The sequence below is a fragment of the Diadema antillarum genome, unplaced genomic scaffold (assembly GCF_040938485.1).
Source record: "Diadema antillarum isolate AM-2024a unplaced genomic scaffold, OU_Dant_1.0 seq00001323_RagTag, whole genome shotgun sequence".
NCBI lineage: Eukaryota > Metazoa > Echinodermata > Echinoidea > Diadematoida > Diadematidae > Diadema > Diadema antillarum.
The window spans coordinates 723,511-741,224 of NW_027272094.1; the positions used below are offsets into that span (position 1 = coordinate 723,511).

At 38.5% G+C, this 17,714-nt stretch overlaps 1 protein-coding gene across 1 annotated transcript in view; it reads right to left on the minus strand.

The window, feature by feature from the left end:
* LOC139708266 (uncharacterized) overlaps window positions 1-16,896 on the minus strand; it is a 68,454-nt gene extending 51,558 nt beyond the window's left edge. The window contains exon 1 of the mRNA XM_071620238.1: window positions 16,846-16,896. Coding sequence (XP_071476339.1) covers window positions 16,846-16,896 — 51 coding nt within the window. The remainder of the gene's footprint in view (window positions 1-16,845) is intronic.
* Window positions 16,897-17,714: the final 818 nt, after the last annotated feature.

A 17,714-nucleotide genomic window follows, 5' to 3' on the forward strand; every position in this document is an offset into this window, starting at 1 on the left:
CGTCCTGCGCATATGAAAAAAACAAAAACACGACAACCCGACGGTGCTACATAACAACTGAGTAGCCTTCATATGGTATTAAGACATCAATTGTTGTGGACATGTCTTCAGACGTGGCCACAACGGCGTAGCCAGGATTTCATCTTAGGGGGGGCGGTTAGTCTGCGAGGGAGCGAAGCGACCGAGCCCGAGCGAGGGGAGCGAGCGAGGGGGGGGGGGGGGGAGGGTGTGGGAGGGGGGTGTCCCCCCTCCCACGGTAAGAACTTTTTTGCATTTTGATGTTGTAAATGGTGCAATTTAATGCATGTTTTTGCCCGTTTTATCGACGTGAAACAGTCCCACTTGTTTATGGTAGCAGTTTATTTTGATGTAGATTATTATTGAACAATTTGCCTATAAAAGGGTATAATTTAGATACACTTCTTGTATTAATTCTTTTCACTGAATACCATGAACGCGACTGAACCCGAGCGAGCGGAGCGAGCAAGGGGGGGGGGGGAGGGTGTGGGAGGGGGGTGTCCCCCCTCCCACGGTAAGAACTTTTTGCATTTTGATGTTGTAAATGGTACAATTTGATGCATGTTTTTGCGCGTTTTATCGACGTGAAACAGTCCCACTTGTTTATGGTAGCAGTTTATTTTGATGAAGATTATTATTGAACAATTTGCCTATAAAAGGGTATAATTTAGATACACTTCATGTATTAATTCTTTTCACTGAATATCATGAACGCGACTGAACCCGAGCGAGCGGAGCGAGCGAGGGGGTAGGGAAGGGTGTGGGAGGGGGGTGTTCCCCCTCCCACGGTAAGAACTTTTTGCATTTTGATGTTGCAAATGGTGCAATTTGATGCATGTTTTTGCGCGTTTTATCGACGTGAAACAGTCCCACTTGTTTAATGGTATATAGCAGTAAATTTTAGTGTAGATTATTATTGAACAATTTGCCTATAAAATGGTATAATTTAAATACACTTCTTGTATTAATTCTTTTCATTGAATATCATGAACGCGACTGAACCCTAGCGAGCGGAGCGAGCGAAGGGTGTGGGAGGGGGGTTTCCCCTCCCCACGGTAAGAACTTTTTGCATTTTGATTTTCCAATGGTGCAATTTGATGGATGTTTTTGCGCGTTTTATCGACGTGAAACAGTCCCACTTGTTTAAGGTATATAGCAGTATATTCTAGTGTAGATTATTATTGAACAATTTGCCTATAAAATGGTATAATTTAAATACACTTATTGTATTAATTCTTTTCATTGAATATCATGAACGCGACTGAACCCGAGCGAGCGGAGCGAGCGAGGGGGTAGGGAAGGGTGTGGGAGGGGGGTGTTCCCCCTCCCACGGTAAAAACTTTTTGCATTTTGATGTTGCAAATGGTGCAATTTGATGCATGTTTTTGCGCGTTTTATCGACGTGAAACAGTCCCACTTGTTTAATGGTATATAGCAGTAAATTTTAGTGTATAGATTATTATTGAACAATTTGCCTATAAAAGGGTATAATTTAAATACACTTCTTGTATTAATTCTTTTCATTGAATATCATGAACGCGACTGAACCCTAGCGAGCGGAGCGAGCGAAGGATGTGGGAGGGGGGTTTCCCCCTCCCCACGGTAAGAACTTTTTGCATTTTGATTTTCCAATGGTGCAATTTGATGCATGTTTTTGCGCGTTTTATCGACGTGAAACAGTCCCACTTGTTTAAGGTAGCAGTATATTTTAGTGTAGATTATTATTGAACAATTTGCCTATAAAATGATATAATTAAAATACACTTCTTGTATTAATTCTTTTCACTGAATATCATGAACGCGACTGAACCCGAGCGAGTGGAGCGAGCGAAGGTGGAGGGGAGGGGGGTGTCCCCCTCCCACGATAAGAACTTTTTGCATTTTGATATTGCAAATGGTGCAATTTGATGCATGTTTTTGCGCGTTTTATCGACGTGAAACAGTCCCGCTTGTTTAAGGTAGCAGTATATTTTAGTGTAGATTATCATTGAACAATTTGCCTATAAAATGATATAATTAAAATACACTTCTTGTATTAATTCTTTTCACTGAATATCATGAACGCGACTGAACCCGAGCGAGTGGAGCGAGCGAGGGGGGAGGGGAGGGTGTGGGAGGGGGGTGTCCCCCCCTCCCACGGTGAGAACTTTTTGCATTTTGATGTTGCAAATGGTGCAATTTGATGCATGTTTTTGCGTGTTTTAACGAGTTGAAACAGTCCCACTTGTTTATGGTTGCAGTATATTTTAGTGTAGGTTATTATTGAACAATTTGCCTATAAAATGGTATAATTTAAATACACTAGTCTTCTTGTATTAATTCTTGCACTGAATATCATGGACGCTGTCTGTTCAGCAATCAAACAGAAAAAGCATGCACACGAGGGTGTAGATAGGGGCATATCTCCTGCCACACGAAGGTGATTTTGCGTTTTCAGTCATGAAATTCAGCGATCTGGTGCAAATTTTTGGTGCAATACTTTTTCATCGAAGTGTTAAAATCACGGAATTTAGCTCTTATTTCGAATGTGCACCATCTGTGTGTATGTATATAAGTCTAGTGAGGTAGAGCTTAGGGGAAGGGGGATTCCCCCTCCCGCTCGTGGAGCTTTTGAGTTTTTAGAATTGAAATAAAGCGATCTGGGTATAGCCACAGTCTACTTCTATGCATGGCGGGGGGGGGGGGGGGGGGGCGAGCAGGGAGAAGGCGTGGGCGAGTGTTATCTCCACCCTTTCCTTCCGATGGAGCTTTTGCCTTTTTAAGGTTGAAATTGAGATATCTCGTATACGCATATTTTGATGGAATCAACATTGGGGAAATCACACACAAAAAAAAAAACAAACTGATGGGGGGGGGGGCTGAGGGAGGAAAGGGTTGATTAAAAGGGGAAATTCCCCTTATACATGAGGGAACCTTGAGTTTTCGGAATATAAGTGATAAGTCTTGTGCACTCAGAATTATTCATAATTTTTTGTAAATCTAAAAAGTGTACTTAGCTAGGGAAAGAGGCACAGAGGGGAAGGGTTTGGGAGGGGGATACCCCCTCCCAAGCACGAGAGATTTTGCATATTTTGAATTGAAATTCAACGATCTGGTGCATACTTTGAGTGAAATATTCAAAAAAAAATATCTTATTTGATGAAAGGTTGCAAAGGAGACAGTATACACGCATTTTTTTTTTCCACCTCCCAAATCCCCGGTCCAAATCTTAGGGGGGGCGACCGCCCCCATCGCCCCCCCCCCCCCAGGCTACGCCAGTGCGTGGCCACGTGATTCTTTTGTACCCTCTGCCACGTAAGAGTGGGTTTTAGCGAGCGCTTTTCTCCTTGCTTACTGCGGGGTGAAGATGAACAATCAATGAAAGTTTCTCTCGGAACGCGACTCACGTGGACAGAGGAGTGCGCGGGTCCCAATCTGCGTAACAACAACTAAGGCAGGCGTTATTACATGAGAAAGAGATAGCGCGGACCTTTCCCGCTTGTTAGTGGTTCATGCACCTAATGTCTTCTGTCGCTGATGCGCCGTAAGTCAGAAGAGAGACGAGACCTCGTTGGGGACGGCTCGAAGCTTTTCCTGTCGCTGCATCCGTCCGTCTCATTCTACCCACATCCTCCTCGATGGTCTACGAGCAAGCAGTGATAGTCAATAATTTGAATTTGTCATTTGCCCTGTCCAACGGACTCCAAACCTCCTTGGCACTGTTATAGTGGAAATATCTCATACAATACGGGAGAGCGGTACAGGATTCGCATAGATCATAATCATCAAGTGCATTTCCTTTTTTTAATTGATTGTGTCTCTTTTCAAGCAATCGCCGTCATGACGAGAGGCAGCGACGTTTCGGTAAGACCCCGTACCCACCTCTTTGGGTCCTCGTTATTACTATTTCTGACAAGCTTCCTTCTCCGGTTTTAATGCAATTTCCTCTCCATGAGGCGTTTAATTCGAATATCTGCCTCATTTGAAGCAGATTGTGTGAATACGATTTCCACTTAAATGCACTTCCGTCTGCATTATGTTGGTGTTAATATAATTACCTACAATACCTATGGATACCTATGGAAGATTCTGAACGCAGGCTGAGCCTCTGTACTCTATTCAGATCCAGGTTCAGCCCTTAAGATGAGCTGGGTCGTGACCAGGTTGCGTGGCGTCAAACTTAAATTTTATGGGTTCATTGTCCCAGAATTTATCCAAAGCAATTTCAAAACTGAAGACACTGGGTGCATCTATTAAATTTCTGGGTAAACTATATTCCATGGTTTCCTGATACGCATGTAAAATGAATTTCTTCTTGTAGTGGTTTGTGATCGAAAAATACATAATGTTTTACTGTGTCCTCTTGTGCATGTTTTATTAAACCCAAGTCAGGCACTACTTCCTGATCATTTTTATGAAATAATTTAAAAATGCTTCATGATTTAGCTTGTTGCTGCACGCTTATTACTATCACCTTTCATCGCTTTGTTCCTGTCCTCCCAAGCTTCTCCTTCCTACTTGTACATTCCTTTTGTCAGCAAAGTGCATTCACCTTTATAAACAAATACCTTTTGACCTTCATCTTGGCCAGATTTTCTTTCACACACACACACACACACACACAACAGCAACCAACAAACAGCCTTTGTCGTTCGCAGTAAAGAAATCAGCAACGACTTTCTAGGCAGAGTGTGCATTAAATTCCTGGCGTAACTCTTCTAATGGTTCAGTAACTCACCATAGACCGAAGCACATGTTTATTCGAGTCAACGTCAATCCATACTCTTCTGTGAAATCTGTGCCGTATACCTTAAAAAGTCCTCTAAACCATTGTAAACGAGACGCTTGACTTTGTTGTATGGAGATTGACGGTATTGCCAGTGTTGTATTGAACAAAACTGGATAAAACTATTCTTTTGTATTTTTAGTGGAACACACTTTTTTTTTCGTAGGCAAATGGCGAGTGGTTTCTATGATTTACCAACAGCAACTACGCTTGTGACCTCTTCCACTGTATACATAATTAAATAGGCCCATTTATCTGTAATGGTATGGTATTGATATGTGTACTGTAGTCATTTTGTTATCTTGATCGTATTACATTCGTGACGAACTGATGACAAGGGATGCCGCAGGATAGATTGCAAGATTTGTAGAAACTTTTGATCTTAATTTGTGTTCCTCAGCTTCATTTCCTTTTCAAGTGTATTGAGTAATTGAGAGATAAACATAAACATGAGCTGAACATGATACGTATATAATACATAATTATGTATATGTATACATTTATATATATATATATATATCATGTATGAATGTATGAATGTATGCATGTAAGTATGCATATATGTATAATATCGCTACTGGTTTGACAGAACCTCATATCTCAAAAATGTCGAACAAACAGAAGAGCGAAAAAACATGGCAGCAAAAGCATTATATCAATGGGATCGCCTTTCGTTTGACATACCACTGTGGCGTCAATTTTTGGGTAAGACAGCAAAGATTTCAAAAGAACATCACTTGACTAATTATGTGTAAAATAGATTTGAAAAAAAATCACCAAGATTTAAGAAACAATGTCTCATAACCCCCCCCCCCCCCCCCCCGCGACGACAAGTTGTCACAGCCCCAAGGTGAAAAAATTATTAGATATCAATGTTATGGCGTTCCATTCATCCGACGAAGCTCCAAACAGAAAACCATCATACTCCGCATAGAGTCGGCATACTCTCGAGGGAGATTGGCGAGGGCGTTGCATTTTTGAATGAAATAGAATCGCCTATTATGCATATAATGTGGGGACTCTTTTACGTATCCATAGGCCTACCACTATACCTTCATAAAAATTCCTTGTTAAACAGAAAGTTCCATCAGTACACAAAATGTATACAAATCCATTTCTTATTGGCTTCCAAGGACCGTTTATGTATGATATGCATGCTTTGAATAAATTGTTGAAGTAGCACTGAAGGTATTTTCTGTTTAGTGACAAACATCTCGTCTGACCCTTAAATTTGCCCATGAAAACTTTCAGACTCTGATTTTCGAACCTTATATCTGGGTTTGGAATGTGCACTTTCTCCGTTTACTTTCAATTTTTTGCGAATATATTAACAGGCGTTAAAACTTCGATACGTTTATCTTTTTATGTACGTAATTTATTTTCTTTTTTTAATCTATTGCACTTCGATCTTTTGGATTCAAGTGGATTTCGAGCCATATACAATTCTTACTTACTTTATTTTCATTATCATTTACATAAGGGTTGATGAAAGAAGTATATAGCTTCAGGCAGTGTTATTTTATTGACTTATAGTAATGGCATTGGAAAGATTCTTTGGGCCGAAAGAATTTATCGAGCAAGATCTCGATGAGATTCGGGTTTTATGCCATTCAGTAGAACCCTTGGCCTAATTATTATTTTCTTTTATTTATAGCCATCACTTCTAGTGATAACAAAGCGTTACCCTAATCTCCAATGAGAAGAATTTCTCCGGGCGCAGTTCTGTTTTTCTTTTCCTTTTTGATCCCGAACTATATCACGTCAATAAATTAGAAAATGACTCTGACGTATAAACAGGCGTCTGATATGACATGAAAGGAATCGACAGCTTGAAATTATGAAAGAGATCAAAAGTTCTACTGGTTTCTATAAAGCTCCCTGACCTATTCTAAAAGTTGTAAGGTCCGAGGTGAGTAAACAGTATAGGAGACGAGAGTAGAAGACAAATACATTTGCATTGTGACATGTGATATCATGCGGTTCGAAGATTTTCATTCGCTTCTAAAGAGTTTATGGCTGGCATGCTTATGATGGTTTTGCTCCTGTATGAGGGAACGGAATTTTTAAGAAGAACTTGCCAATTGGTTTGACACTTCATGAAGGGTTTATGCCTTCGTGGATGGACAGCGTCGTGTTAAAACCTACGAAGACATAACCTGTTAATGTCAGAAGGTCTTTATTTTAGCAGGTCAAGGCGGAAACCATAATAGGCGCCACTCAATTCAAGTTCAGAACCCACACGCGTCCTGGGTGGACATTTCTGAGAGGAGGCTAACGGGGTCATCTGCGGTGCGGCGCAGGTTGGAACAGGTGCCGACTACGAATACTTAGTCAGATTGTTCGATATGTCCCCAGCAAAAGGACCGCCATAGCCTTATAAGCAATCCTTTCATTTTCGGGTTGTCTAGACGGTGGTGACTGCACATCTCATTGGTATATCCTTACACATTTTCCCTCACTTCCGGAGGAGCACTGACGAGAAGCCTGGAGGTAAAATTAGAGTACAGGTATTAAACCATATTCAGATGAAACAAAAAACCCGGCTTTGATTCAATAATAGTTCAAAATGTGAGTTAGGGATAGACAAAAAAAAAATAAAAATGTTGATCAGTTTAATCAATGTTAAATATTGTTGAATATACAAGAATGAAATTATTTTGCTTCTAGAATGAACCGTCTACAGTAATATAGTTGATCGAGAAAAATAATGATATCTCCTTATATTTTAGGCCTTACTGCGAAACTTTTATTAGGTACATGTAGGATGTTTTGTTGATATAAGTTACCTACACGTCATGATAATGCATCAAATGTGATAACTCGAAATAAAAAAAATAAACAAGACCTTTAATAGATCGATCTAACTGCTTAAATTTCACTTGTTGCATTCGACAGAATTTCCAACAATCTCACAGCAAGAGCCAGGTTTAATCCTTCTTCTTTTTATTTTTCAAACTAGTTCATATTTTGAAAAAAAAAAAGAAACGTCGATCTCTTATTCTAGCAGATTAAATCAGACTTGCTTTACTGGGGAGACTTATTGCAGAATCTCTCCAAAATAAGTTGTATACTCAACTTATATATTGTAACCGATTGCCATTAATTTTTTAATATATATATATATATATATATATATATATATATATATATGCGTGCGTGTGTGTGTGTGTGTGTGTGTGTTGTGTGTTTGAACTGCAATAATGGCTGACATTGCTCAACTATGTACAAAATTTCTTGGAGTTTATCTGGCGTTTAGACTATCGTGGAATTATCTCAATGAGGTTCAAAGGAGAATTTCAAAAAATACCGATATTATAAGCAAACTTTAATATATACTGCCAAGTAGCGTCTTACGAATTAATTATTGTAGTCACATTCTTTCATCTTTAGTTTTATGTTTATCGTATTGTTACGTACGATGGGCAAACACATTCACTTGAGATGTAAAGCATTAAATAATTATACATAATAGTTTAAATTTGAATGAGTTGAAAAGCGCAGCCACGATCACAATGTTAAACCACTTTATCAGGAATGTCACTGAAGTTGTGAGATATGAACTGGGCATCTTCACTTCATCAACGGGGTCACTGGCCTTCTGCCCACTCAATTCTCTAATATGTTTTCATTGTCAATACAGTGCCCGTTTTTCTTTAGCTTCGCACCTACACAAAGAACGTCACGGGACGTCCAAAAATCTGGAGTGAGATCCCGCCCCTGAAAAGCTTTCAGTTTGCTAAACAACTTCAAAATTAGGTAGAAGAAAATTCATTTCATAATGTTATTGAATTTTATTTCATGACTACGTGTAGTATGCCGTGTATGAATACACAGACTGTATGTCTTTTTTTTCTGTCTCTTGCTGTCACGTTAGGTGCTTTTGTCTCGATCGTTGCAGCCTGATGGCTGCCTGATGACTGTCCCCAATTTTCCATTCTTTATATTATTCCCTCGACAATCCCCCTGTATTACACGTTTGTTGGGTCCCATTATTCGTGTTATATAAACCGGTAGCTCTCTTTTCAACAAACTCCCCATTGAAGTACAACTGTCTTCGTCACTGGCTTTATTCAAAACAAATTGTTTAAGATTTATCCGCATGCTTTAACTTCTGTCTTCCACTGAATCCAATAAGACCTCCTTTTTTTTTTACATTGTCACACCTACTAGACTTTTTTCTTTGTTTTGTTTTGGGTTATATACTCTTCCCTTTTCTAAATTGTTAAGGCCTTATTTCTTTTACGTATACATGTAACAGAAGTGTAGTTAAGTTGATTTCTTTTGTTCGTTTATGTTATTGATCTGTGATTGTGTGAATCATGTTGCTACAAATGTATCTATTGTTTTATTTTGTGTATATACAAGGCGCCATTGTAAAGCAGTTAGCAAAACTGAATGTACCTACCCAGTATTATTTTTTTAAAAGAAAACATGAATAAATAAATAAAAATGAATCGAAGCTGATGTCCCTATCAACGTCAATGTTCGTATTATGTCACTGTCCTTTTTTTTCTGGTTTTGTCTGTTATTGTCACTGCCTCATGTCTTTGTCCTTGTCTTTACCTCGGTTTTGTATTTCCCTTGTAATACAGTGATACTGTATTATCATGGAATATCATCTTCATTTGTGTTAACGGCACACTCACTACAAGTTTTTGTACTTCTAAAGATGGGCCCCATCACCTTTTCAAATTGATCGCATGTTATGTTGCTTGTGTTGTAAATATTAATTATATTTGCTGGAAATAAGTGTCACTGAATCTGGCCCTGAAACCTAATCAGCTCCCTTAATAATGTTATCATACAGAAAGGATTTATCCCGACAGTGATAATTCAGAAGCTCTGACCTTTCACCTCTGCAGGTTTTCCATCTGGCATATTTTCATCTTACGTATCTATCGCTGATCAATCATCATAAATCAAGTATAACGAAATTCCATGTCAAATATAATAGTTGTTAAAGCAAGAAATGGTATCTGTTTACTAAAATACATAATTAGCCAGGGAGTTGTTCATTTCAAGCAGAGGCTGAGCCTGGATGTCAACTCTAATGATTAAGCACAAGAAAATGAACGGGAAAGCTCATTACTTCAGAAACCACGGCTTTCTTAATACCCAGAGACAGTACAGGGAGCCCCATCACCGAATAAACCGCGAAAGGAAGGTTTAACTCTTTGGGGTTAAGAGGAAAGTCGGCTGGCGTTGATTTATAAAAACAAAATAACGTGCATAATCTCTCTACCAACATTTTTCGCCTCTCATTTCGTTATGAAATTGAGTAGGCAAATTAATCCTTGTAGTATTGATCTTTATCATGGCCATTACACATTACGTTTTTATCCAGATCTTCCGGAATAGCTCCCGATATGCACGAAGTAAACAGAAATATACCCGATTTTTGTCATAATCAATCGTGTATACGTTCATAAGGAAAGCGATATCTTGGAAATGATTAAGGCAAATAAAAGTTTCATTATAAGGGAAATGAAATGAGAAAGTTCTGGAAGTTGCTAAAAATTTCACAAGTCATATCGGTCTTAACCACAACAAGTAAGAAGCAGATAAAACTATTGGTTTGAACCTCAAACGAATAACAATATTTTTTTTTTCAATACTAGTAATTGAGGAGGCACATTATTGCTATATGTATGGAAAGATTTACTAGTTGGAACTCCACAAAATACAAAGCGTAATATGCAATGTATGGATTCATCATCTTTTCCTTTCGAAGATGAAACTTGAGTGAAGAAAAAAAATATAGAGTAGAATGGAGGTTGACCTATATATTGAAGCATTAAAATGTACCAATACTCTGAGTACTATGTTTGCTACATTTGTAGAATATGTTTGAGACATGCCCTCTGCAAAACATTAGAATTTTTTGTTAACAATTTTTATTTATTACGGTTTAAATGCTATATGATTTAAATGAGTATGCAGGAAAATGAAAACGGCTTAAAATAGACTAGTCGACCACTCAATTCGTTCAATAGGCGTTTTCATATCAGCCCGATAAAAATCGAAGCTCGAGAAATTTTTCGCTATTGCGAATTAGAGTGCTATTTCATTTCTTGTTCACAATAGGCGTTTTCACTTTAGCCCGATGTTTCGAAATAGCGCGCTATTTTCTGACTTGGGAAATAACAAAATATCTCGAGCTTGGATTTTTATCGGGTTGATGTGAAAACGCCTAATAGCCCGAAGAGAATCAGCCCGAATTTTTTTCGAGCTAATTCGACAGCTGAGTATGTGCGAACAACATCAGTAATGTGTATGCCCTCTCAAAAATTCCTCATGATTTGTGTGCAGTTTCACTCCATCGATCGGGTCACACACGCTAGGCATGATGGGAAGCATCGCGCTAATTTCTCGAGTCGTTTTCACATTATCAAATAGCGCGCTACTATCCCGCTATTTCAGAAATTTCCCGAGTTGGACTCAAGAAATTTTCTCGACCAGAGCGATACAATTAGCGCGCTAATTTGTGTTCACACTATCAAATAGCGCGCTATTTCGTTTAAATTTTCGGTTTAATTTCCCAAGTCAGAAAATAGCGCGCTATTTGGCAACATCGGGATGATGTAAAAAAACCTAATGAAACTATGTCGATTTTTTCCCAAATACGCCGTGAACAAAGAGCTTTTATGATGTGTATCGTAACGATAATAAACGATAGTGATATGCAGTGTAATGCGCGATCAGCTACTAGTAACCAATCGACATGGAATCTCGATATCATTTTTAAAAACGTATAGGGGAATAACTGGAACGTGCACAAATCAATGCCGGTGCTTACGGAGCAGAACTTTAACCCACGAAGAACAAGTGCTAAATTGTTAAAGAGATAATTTTACTTTTTTTTTTCATTCGAAATGATACACTTTTAGGGGCTATCACAGGTGAAATATGACTGTTTTTGTTTATTATAGTTTTACACAAATTTGATTTCCAGGGTATTGCACCATGTAATAACTTTATAATCTGGTGATAAGCCCTATAATGCTTGTGACCAATTATGAAACTGCCCCCTTGAAACATCCTTAACTTTCGTGCGAAATATCTGCGTAAGCGAATGTTCCTAGTTACTGATTTTCTATACCTTTTCATGTTTTATGAAATTTTACTCTATCTCTGCGATTCAACTTGATCATGGAGATGATGAAAGGGTTGTCGTACATGAGATCCAAACTCTCAGAATCTCCTTCTTAACGGAAGGTCACCCACCCCTATGCACGTGGAACCCCGTCATCATGTCCTATGGACAATTAATTGCAGACAACCTCTTCGGCGCAGAAGTTGCTCATATAGTCAGTCGTGTACGATCAGGGATGGCATTTCACGTTAAGGTTCAATGCCTTCTGAACAACAGTTCGGAAACGACAACCACATGACTGCTTCTAGAGCTGACATCCCCATTTATCATATCGTTCGACATTCCACTTATGTTTTATCAGAAAATGTTGCTTTTTTTTTGTTTCGAAAAAAAAAAAAGTGTGTCCAACAATTCCGTTAGCAGTGTTACATTTATTTCTTTTTTCTCTGAGTCAAAATATTTGGCGACAAGAAATTACTCTTCGGATTGCATTTAATTGTTGTTGTATAAGATCTACTGATTCGGTTCAGATGATGTTTTGTTTTTGTTTATTTTCATAGTAATCTCGTCATGTTAAGTGTCCATACAGCAACAGAGCAGGCTTAACGTCATGATAATTATTCACGTAATAGAGTTGATGGCATGATTACAGTCATGCAACATTGCTCGCCGATTGATTCAATGAGACTGCAAGGCAGATATGGATTATTCGCTGCGAGTGGGCCACCTCATCGCCCTGTTATACTGGGATCTGGGCCCTGTCTTATAAAACTTGTAATAGAAATCAATCAAACTTGTAATAGAAATCAATCAATCAATTGATTATAATCAAATCTCTTAAAAGCTGCAATCAATCGCAACCTGTGATTAATTGATTGCAGTTCTCCGTCTTAATTACCATCATAACTTTTTATAAAATGGATTTGCATTCAATCGTAAAGTTGTGATTGATTTGAATCAATCACAAGTCCTTATAAGACGGGGCCCAGGAGTTATAACTCCTTGCTGTGGTGACGGAGACGACTTGCATTTGAGCATTTATTTTCCAGGATATTATAGCCATAAAAGACAATAATGACAAGCCAGAGTGTGTTTTTACGTGACTGAATACTACAAATATAATCGTTATTCTACATATCATGTAATAATGATCATCATGATACATTATTTAATTCATAACGTAATATGAAAAAGTACAATAATGCATTATAGTATCTGGTATAATGTAAACATGTAATATGATTATAATATAATATAATATGATATAGTATAATAGAGTAGAATATGATATGTAATAGTATATTATATTATATCATATTATATCATATATATTATATCTTATTATATTATGTTATATTATATTATATGATATGATATCATATTTTATGATATTATATTATACTATATTATATCATATTACATTACATTATATTATATCATATCATTGTGTGATATCCAAGATGAAAATGAGGGAGGCTCGGATTTCTGAATGACATTTTTTCCTCTCTCAATAAATAATACTATCAGTTTCGATGTAGTTGTTGTTTGTTTGTTTGTTTGTTTGTTTGTTTATATTTTTCATAATGTTGTCATTATGAACTTGTGCAGGGACACAACAGCCATGCTTACTTTTGACCGATAATGCACCGGGACAATTTTCCTCCGAATTGGTAGGCTTTCAAGGGGAATCTCTTGTTCTTCGGATGTTGTTATTTTCCTCTTTATTTCTTATTGAATCATCTGACGCATCTTTCACTCGCAACCCCCCCCCCCCCCCCCCAGGAAATTCGTTTATCGGATGTTTCACGTTGACAGCTGTCAAATGACCTTCCTCTTTCATTTTAACTCTTTTGTTCCTCCCCTCAATTGCTATCACTTTGAATTACAATGGTAATATTTCATATCTACAACATAAAACCTGGATTTTCACCGTGATTATAATCATCAACTATTCTTTCCCCCATCTGTCGAGTTGACATTATAGAATAATTGCACCAGCTATAATACTGAATTTCGGTATGTACGTCTCGTACTCCGTTAAACACAAATGTGAAAATTAAAGATAAATTAATGTAACAAAATTTACAGTATATTTCTGCTTTTCTGAATTACAGTTCTAAATGCATGCTACAATACTATGCATCCTGTATTTTAAAGCAAATTTTCTGGCGACTCTGCTGCCGTCAGATTTGCTGTAATTGTAGAGTTACTTTTTCTTTTATAGTGCATGCTTTTAGCGATTCTGTATACCTTGTCCGTTAGGTGCCTCACCTGAATAAATACTGTATACAACCCTGACTGGACTTTGATTTTATAGGCATATTTTTCAATAGCAAACAATGGTAAAACAGATTTTATAGGGGTCATAGTTTTATGACGCCGTCATCCACCCTGACATAAGGTCACAAGTTTTTCAACTTTTGACTTCTTTCCTTTCAGTTGCACGCAAAACCACACTATTACTCTGAAAGTCACAGGTATTGTGGCGATGCTTCTTGGAGATTATAGGTGGCTGTTGTGTGGTTTTAGTATGAGTGTCTACGGCTAAGCTTGGTTGGTCAAAGTTTCTTTGCACCTGCATATCAACTCATTCGTTCATACTCTGAGCCTGATCCGAGCCAGAGTCAATAGCTATACATCCACACCGTTACTTAACGGTCTATGAAAGCGATTTACCGATGGACTGTGACATTGTTCCTTAATTTTGGTTCCTTCACATACATTAATGCTGATTACCCATGACCAATCTCATAGCTTTTACTAGATAATGAGCCCCACTCAATGATAAAGTTTTGGTTAGGGTGGATGGAGGGAGGCTGTCATTTTGCTGTTCAGGATTTAACCACGCGGAATCTTCTGGCAAGAAGTGTTGATGGTTACTACGAGTCATGCAGTTCCTATAGCGTGAAGTGTAACTCCCTTCCGCATCCACTGTTATGGAAGTTAGTGAACAACAAGGCTACATAGAGTTTAAGTCTTGCTTCAAGTTCAAAAGTCATGCATTTTTAAAGTTTCGAAGAAGCCATCGCTGGATGAGAATGGTATTATAATAATAATGTTTATGACGTACCACAAGTATTGAAAAGAAATTGATGTAGAGAAATAAGAAATAGTAGTGCAGATAAGCTGAAAAATTGTGCAAATTTGACTAAAGCATAAAAATTTCATTAGTCTTAGTACATGTTAAGATTCATTTTAAGATCAAGAGGTCAGTCTTAATTGACCTCTGATGACCTTCAAAGGTAAATAACCTCAAAACTTGTTAAAAAATTGATATTTTGGGTCATTGATCGATGTCAAATATGGTAATGATGTATTAAAAATTCATTTTTGTTACAGTAGAATTGTCTTCATGTTCTATAGGACCCTGTCATTGATTAATGATAAACAAGGCAATGATGCACTAAAACTATATACTAACAGTGGAATTGAGGTTAATGTTCCACCGATCCTTGACGGGTTTCTACCTTTGATCTCAAATTATCAGGTTTTGATATTTGAAGCAATTGGTTGATGATAAACATGCTAACGATGTCCTGAAAATTCATTTGTGTTAAAACTGAATCGTTTTCCTATTCCTCGGATCAAGGGAAATTGTTGACATATCTCTGCTTTGAGCTCTGAGGACTGGGACAGGTCAATGACCCCAAAATGTCAGAATATTGATATATATGCAATGAAACCCGGAAGTGGCACGAAAAGTATTAGTTACTTTACAGAATTCCAGCGACCTGGATCCGCCCCTGATATTCCATAGAGCATTGGCTCATAGTAACAGGGCTCAGGAATGTTAGAAGCTAATTAGTTCAGAAATGAAGCTTACGTGTCTCTATTGATGGCAGTGACCTCAAATATGATATTCATGTTTAGATTAGTTATGCATCCTTGCTTGCATGAAATTATGTGCAACATTATCCACTTTACACTGGACAAAATTTGTACGCTTAAACATGGAAGGTGGGGAGAGGAGTACCATATTTTCGGTTATGCTTAATAGTTTGTGAACAGGCATATCATGGCAAAGTCCCTTGAACTGATGGATAAAAGGGTGAAAGATGCCAGCCGGAAAACAACAGGCCCACGTCATCAGGTATACGTCACAAGTCAAACAACCCAAGAGTCGCACAGCCCATGATCCAGTTACGCAGCCCACGAGTCATTCATCCCGTGACCTAAACACTATAGATGAACAAGGTCCATGAGCTCGACATCCAAATAGACCCACAAGCTGTGCGGTCCGCGAGCTCGACGCTCGAGGAAAACAAGGCCCACGAGATTGATACATGTATTACATCAGAAAGCTTAATCTATCCAGTGTAGGTCTTGTGGACCTCCCGTACCCCCCCCCCCCCCCCCCCCCCCCCCGATGTGTCGGACTCTTATGGGCCAGGTTTGCCTAAGTGTCAAGCTCATGGGCAATGCTTCCTAGTTTCGAGCTGACGAGCTCGTGTTGACCAGTGTCAAGCTCGTGGGCTGTATGGTTCGGATGAATGACTCATGGTCCAGGGGCATACAGTGATGTCATGGACCATCTGGAAAACGACATACTGTGAGGCGTAACACGCATTCCACATGAAGCAATCCTGTGTCGTGCAACTTGCTGTAGTCATCCAATTAAGTTTAGGTCATTAAGTCAGACCTCTTTAGGAACTTCACTTCCAAATAGGAGTGGAACTACTATTTACTCCAATTGTCTTCTATATACTCGATACTCCTTAACAATTGGACCTAGCCAAGACTGGTGCCCCCATGCCCAATTATTGCTTGTTTCCAATACGGCCGCCATCTGGTTTCCATCCAATGTGTGAATCAGGGTACGCTGGCAGAGGGTAATATCACCTGAATGATCCGGTTAAAAGTGATGATTCAGTGTAACCTCATGCTGAATTGGTCCAGACCTATACCCTCGATCTCTTTCAAGACTCAGGGCAGCATCTGCGTCTTCAGTGAAGCACGCGATCGAGCTTACATTGCAGGGATCGGTACACAGATCTCCACCACGACAAAACTTGATAGACATCCTGAGGTCAGACCAGCGTTCTTATAGGTGCACAGCCACTACAGACTGTATATGCGATCATCAGTCTTCCAATGGCAAGTGTTTGGGTGAAGGCAAGCTTGTCTCTATGATGGGTGCATTGCACATAGAGTACAGGATGCACGAGATGATAAGAAAGCTTCTTTTTGATTCGCGAGTTAGGCTACAATCCTTTCTTAGGCAGAGGTTCTGAATTATCGGGTCGTGTTCATTCTGCACACATTGAGCTGAACACCATATCAAGAATTATACGTACGTGTGCAATGATCGTGTGTAAGCTTTGGCAAAAACAAGTGTAAACAGAAAATGGGCTAAGAAAGGTCCGGTACCAACGGTTGGGCTATTAAAGCTCCCCACCCCCCCCCCCCCCTAGTCCCACCGTTGGTACGGGAATTAGCAAAAATTTTCAAGTGTACATAGTGTACAACCTTCACTCAATTTCAACCAAATATGGTGATTTTTCCTATAATCTTATTGCAAACAATTTGTATACTTCGCTGCTGACTATGGCAACCGTAAACTAACAAGTATTTCTGTGGAATTGTGCATACTTTTTTTTTGTTCCAAATGCAGTTAAAAATGTTTAGGGGATAAAAATGAATAAGGTATTCTTGACCATAATTTGCTGAAGGACCAAAATATGAAGCAATTATGATTTTGAATGGCTCTAGAATAGGCTTCTATTATTTCCTTTATTTTCTATGTGACAAAAAGGCATCAAAACAATAGATTTGACAGAAATTATTAAAAATCGCATTAAAAAAATAAATTCTAAGAGCCGAGGGGTGACCGTTGTGTGT